General features: G+C 44.6%; 1 protein-coding gene across 1 annotated transcript; it reads left to right on the forward strand.

The window, feature by feature from the left end:
* Window positions 1–349: 349 nt before the first annotated feature.
* Window positions 350–4,964, forward strand: LOC136542911 (probable 6-phosphogluconolactonase 4, chloroplastic). Its single transcript, XM_066535530.1, has 2 exons — window positions 350–445; window positions 4,452–4,964. Exons 1-2 carry the CDS (start codon window positions 350–352, stop codon window positions 4,929–4,931), a joined length of 576 nt encoding a protein of 191 aa, XP_066391627.1. The 3' UTR covers window positions 4,932–4,964.
* The last annotated feature ends 1,036 nt before the right edge of the window (window positions 4,965–6,000 follow it).

Below are 6,000 nucleotides of genomic sequence, written 5' to 3' on the forward strand. Positions count from 1 at the left end.
GCCCTCGTCTTCCTGGAGTTGATTGTACCACAGCTGCGCGACGTCGTCCAGATGGTACGAAGCGCGTCCCACGCGTTCCTCCGCCATGGTGCGGTGCTGCCGGAAGTATGCCTCGCACTTGTTGAGGAAGAGCATCGGGTCTGTCGTGCCGTCGAAGCGGGGAAAGTCCCACTTTTTGTGCTGTGGAGGATGATCCGGCGCACGCGGTCCCTCGGATCGATGGTCACCGCCGGAGCCGGCGGACGACTCGGCTTTGTCCTTCATGGTCGCCATGTCGGACTTGAGGGTCTTCATCTCTGCGTTCATAGCCTTCAGCATGTCCATGACCTCGGCGAGAGTAGGTTCAGACATGGTGGTTGGGCTGGTCGTGGAAGCGGCGGAGGCTGACGGCGATGGCGGCGGGCTAGGGTTTGGAGCGGCGGCTGTGGAGGGTTGGGTGGAGCGGGTGGGTGAAGATCGACGTGACCGTGATACCAGGTTGTCAAGGTCGTCAAATCCTCGACTAGCTGCACCGCGGCTACGGAGTTCGTAGCCGTCGGCCGTCTTCTCCGGTGAGGTTATACCTCTCTACCGTAGGCTTAGGAGAGATATAGATGGGAGTAAGATAATATTCTTGCTTAATCCTCAAGTGATCCGATTACAGCATATAAATATGGCCTGAGGCCTCACACGTAAGGAAACTAACTGATCCTATAATTAAGGACTAAAAACAGAAACCAACTAAACTGAAAATAGAAACCAACTAAACTACGTAGCCAACTCAGCAGCCACCCGTCGGGGCCGAGCCGTCCTCTGCGCCGCGCGCGCCCAACGCGCCCTCCGCGCGTTCTGCTGCCCTGCGTACGTCTCGCTTCCTTCTGCGCCGGCTATACGTACGGGCCCACATGACAAACAGGAACAGGAAAATTCCATCCAGATTCTAGAAACCCACACAACTGAGGGGATACAGAATCAAATAAGCAAGCAGTTCTCTTCCTCTGAGGAAAACATGGTGAAGGATGCTTCAAATGATATGAAGAATATAGTTCAGCTAACATCGGCCCTATTGATAGAATGGACCATGCCTATCTGATGACTGTTACCATGCAAACTGCTAATAAGTTAGTCACCTCAGGATCATGGCATGGAATGACCAGTCCTACAAGGATTAGAGTGAGAATGGTGTTTGACACTTTGACGGCCGTACAATTTCATATAAAAGACGCACCATATGCATTAACTGCTTGAGCAGCACCATATGCTTTAATTGCTGGAACGCAATATAACAGACACAGGACAAGCAGCGCTCATCAGTTGCCAAGGCTGTTAAAATATTCCAGCACACACAGTCTATCGAATGGTCAACTCAAGAAGGAAGGGCCATGTTCACATCACGTATGGGACACCAAAAGGGCCTCCATTCCCTAGCATTTCAGACCATGAAAACAATTGTGACAGGACCAGAAAAGACAATCTATCATCTACATTTTACTCGACCAAAGGTGCAAATTAGATGCTAACCGGAACTGTCGTGCAAAGCCCATGTCAAGTTCTGGTGATGTTCAGAACATACATTCTGGAAGAGTTTCAGCAGCAAATTTTTCTCCCAGCTCATGGCCTGACAACTGACATGTAGCATGCATGCAAACATAAATAACTCTGACATGACCCTAGAGTGCCCTGAGCAGGCTGGGCCGGGTTTTCAAAGAGAGACCATGGTTGCTTCTTCAGTAATGGTCTTGGGCAATTTGTTATTTAAGAACGTGCTACAGCAGTCCACTAAATGTGTATTGAAATTGAATATCCACAGAGCCAAGATATTTTCATCAAGGCCAGACTTTCATACCAGGAATTTGTTAATAGAAAACCTGTCACGGTACAGAAAGAGCAAGCACAATGAAATGTCACCCACTCACCCAGATCCATCCGCCTTGGCACTTTATGGAAGACCAGAAAAAATATTGCATCAGGTTACAACACCAACACAGCTCGATTAGGATACCATTCAGTCCCATCGCCTTACCTCCTTTCATCCTTTTCAACGTCTCTCCGACCTCATATTCTTAGATTCTCCGCACAAAGCGTTTATTTGTGTCATCAAAAGAGTCATCCAACTAAAAGGTTGTTTCCGTATTCTCACCATTGAACAATTTGTCAAAATACTCTTGTCATCGATGTCGGATCTCATCCTCCTTCGCCAAGAGATGCTCCCTTTCATTCTTAATGCACTTAACTTGGTTGAAGTCCCTTGTCTTTCTCTCACGAACCCTAACCATCCTATAAATGTCATTCTCTCCTTCCTTCATACTCAAATGTTGGTAAAGATCCTCATACGTTCTACCCTTTGCCACACTTACAGCTCGTTTTGCAGTCTTCTTTGCCACCTTGTACTTCTCTATGTTGTCCACACTCCTGTCATGGTACAAGCGTCTATAGCATTCTTTCTTCTCCTTAATAGCCCTTTGGACTTTCTCGTTCCACCACCAAGTATCTTTAGCCTCGCCTCCATTTCCTGTGGTTACTTCACACACCTCTGAGGCCACCTTCCGAATGTTGGTTGTCATCTTCTCTCACATGTTATTTATGTCATCTTCTTCCTTCCAAGAGTCATCTTTGATAACCCTTTCCCTAAATATCTCTGACGTCTCCCCTTTCAGTTTCCACCACTTTGTTCTTTCAATCTTAGCTTGTTTATCCCTACGGGCATGCACCTGAAAACGAAAGTCTGCCACCCAAAGCTTATGTTGAGAAACAATACACTCCCCTGGTATCACCTTGCAACCCAAGCATGTTCGTTTGTCCTTTCTTCTTGCGAGGACAAAGTCAATCTAGATAGAGTGTTGTCCGCTACTAAAGGTCACTTGATGAGATTCTCTCTTTCTAAAGAAAGTGTTGGCTATCATCAGGTCAAAAGCTACCGCGAAGTCCAGAACTTCCTCCTCTTCCTGATTCCTACTACCATACCCAAAACCTTCATGAACTGCCTCGAAACATGCGCTTGTAGTACCTACATGCCCATTAAGATCTTCTCCTATAAAAAGTTTCTCATTACTAGGTACAACTCTAATCAGGCCATCTAAGTCTTCTTAGAACTGTCTCTTAGCACTCTTGTCGATGCCTACTTGGGGCATACGCACTAATTACGTTCAAGACCATATCACCAACGACAAGCTTGACTAAGATAATCCTATCTCCTTGCCTTCTCACTCCCACCACACCATTCTTGAGGCTCTTACCAATCAAAACTCCTACTCCATTTCTATTCGCAACTGTCCCTGTGTACCAAAACTTGAAACCTGTATTGTCCACCTCCTTCGTCTTCTAACCCTTCCATTTAGTCTCTTGAACGCATAATATATTTACACGCCTCCTAGTCACGGTATCAACTAATTCTCTTAACTTACCTGTAAGCGACCCTACATTCCAACTACCTAAATGGATCCTATTTGGTTCGACTAGCTTCCTTACCATTCGCACCCGTCGACTCAGATGTGAAGACCCTTCTCATTTTTCACTACACCCGGGCGTCAATGTAGCGCGCCATTAAGGAAGCGACGACCCGATCCTTGCTCACTTGACACCATGCCCAGATCGCGACACGGCGTGTCACCAAGGGGGTGCCGACCCGGTGTTTGCCCATTTAACACCATACCCGGGTTTCGATATGGCGCGTCGCTAAGAAGGTTACGCCCCAACGGTTTTCTTTCGGGTTTCATCTTCATTAGAATGGCTAGATTTAACGTTGGCTCGTCACGCCTATCACAACCCTCCTCCTTTACCAGGGTTTGGGACCTGCTATGTTAAGACAACATATCTAAATTATTCCTGTAGATTGCAGAGATACGCACAATCATTTTCTTGTGTACCTTTGCTTCATGTTTGTGTTAAGTTTCAGTTTTGGAATCATATGCAAATGTGAAATAGGTCATGGTACGGTCGTTCAGAATGAAACAGGTCATGGTATGATACAACTGTCTTGTACTCTGGCGATATTCAAGTTTGCATTAGAATCACATGGCTGATTCATGAACTTTGGCGTTTTTAGGTAGCCTTTTATAATCTAGTCATTCATATTGTTTAACTAATTTTGTTGCAGTTCTTTACATACAGTTTCTGCTTTAATATTTTTTCAAAATGGTATTAAAAATTAGATTAAGATTTTTCAGGTTTACCAATAGTGAGGCCAACAGTTTAGGTGTCATTAGCAAAAAAAAAGAATACAGTTTCTAGTTTGGGTTTTATTCAATGATAAGTTTTATATGCTTATTTGTCAACGCTCAAATGCTGCTTGCGCTCTAAACAATCTTGTCAATTACTTGATGTTTGTGGAGGCCCAGAGGGATTCATAACAGCATCAATTGTGTGGAAGTTATATGAAACATATATTTTATGTGCACTCATTCCATTCTCAGCAGTTTTCATGTTCCCTGTAATCTTTAAGAGTAACTTGGTGCTGTCTTTCAATTTTGTAGGTGCCGATTCCTCCTGGACAAGTTTATGCTATAAATGATGCCTTGTCAGTTGAGGGAGCGGCAGATGACTATGAAGTGTGCTTGAAGCAGCTTGTTAAGAACGGTGTGATTTCCATGTCAGCAGCGACTGGATTTCCCAGGTTTGATCTCCAGCTTCTGGGAATGGGACCTGATGGCCACATTGCATCTCTCTTCCCTGGTCACCCTCTTGTTAATGAGAAAGAGAGATGGGTCACATACATTAAGGATTCTCCAAAACCACCACCAGAGAGAATCACATTTACATTTCCAGTAATCAACTCATCTGCATATGTTGCAATGGTGGTAACTGGAGCTGGAAAGGCTGCAGCGGTGCAGAAAGCACTTTCAGACAAGCAAACCTCATCGAATTTGCTGCCTGTTGAGATGGCTGTACTGCAAGATGGAGAATTCACTTGGTTCACTGACAAGGCAGCAGTGTCCATGCTGCAGAACAAGTAAAGTCCATGGTAATCTTAGCTCGAAGCCAGTTTAGCTCATAAATAAAAGATCCAGGGGCCTGCATAGTTGCATTCGTCCTGCAGGATTTCGTGTAAGGGACCGAGACTTGAGCCTTTTATGTAGTATATATTGTTCAGAAAAACTCTTTTGGCTTCCGGCTTTTCTGAAACATTGCTCAATAAGTGTTTGGTTTAGTACATGGTTCACTGTTTTGTGCTAGAAGCATGGATAGGAAATGTGGCTGCATTTTCTTCCAGGCTTGCCGTTACTGGCATGTCCCAGTTTCCAGTAGTTTTCAGTGCTCGTGCCATCTTATATATGAACAGTGATCTGCGTTCCCAGTGATAGATTCCTTCATTGCAGTTTCCCTACCTGAGCATTAAAGAAGCTCATTTGGGGCAGTTGCGCTGAAAATATTTGCATAAGCTATTCAGCTGTCAGGAGTCTGGGCCTGCATATGTAGGGGCTGTTTGGTTGTTTTCCGGCCCAAGCTAGCTAGGCCAGGGTTGCTATGTGGTGTTTGGTTCCTTGCTGCTTAATCTCATCTTTCCCTCCCCTCATGTGTTCCCCTTCCTAATCAAATTTGATCCAGAACGAGCAGATCTCCAGTTCGTCGGCTATCAAGTTGTACGAAGCAACACGCAAGAATCACATCCGAGCTTAATATCTTCATCAGTTAGCACTAATAGGCCAACCCAATCTTCATATATCTTATTTATATGTACATCTACATTTATACCTAGTATTAAAGAGTACACCTAATATTAAAGAGTGAAGTGATTCTTTCGTATCTTTTTTACTTTCCAAAGTACCCTTATGTCTCTCCTAGTTAGACTCATGGTCCGTGCATGTACGAGTTAAAATTGTGTGCGTTTGTGCGTTCAGCAATGGTAGTTCGATTCAAATGTATATTATAATAGATAATGCGTGTCCGTGCACAAAGTGATCAACACGTAAATATTTATAGTTTTGTTGTACGTTGTGATTGAATGTGGTCTAGCACTCAATGACACAGGGTTTATACTGGTTCAGGTAACATGTCCTACGCCCAGTTTAAGTCGGTCGATGA

Source organism: Miscanthus floridulus, chromosome 3, assembly GCF_019320115.1.
Source record: "Miscanthus floridulus cultivar M001 chromosome 3, ASM1932011v1, whole genome shotgun sequence".
Taxonomy (NCBI): Eukaryota; Viridiplantae; Streptophyta; class Magnoliopsida; order Poales; family Poaceae; genus Miscanthus; species Miscanthus floridulus.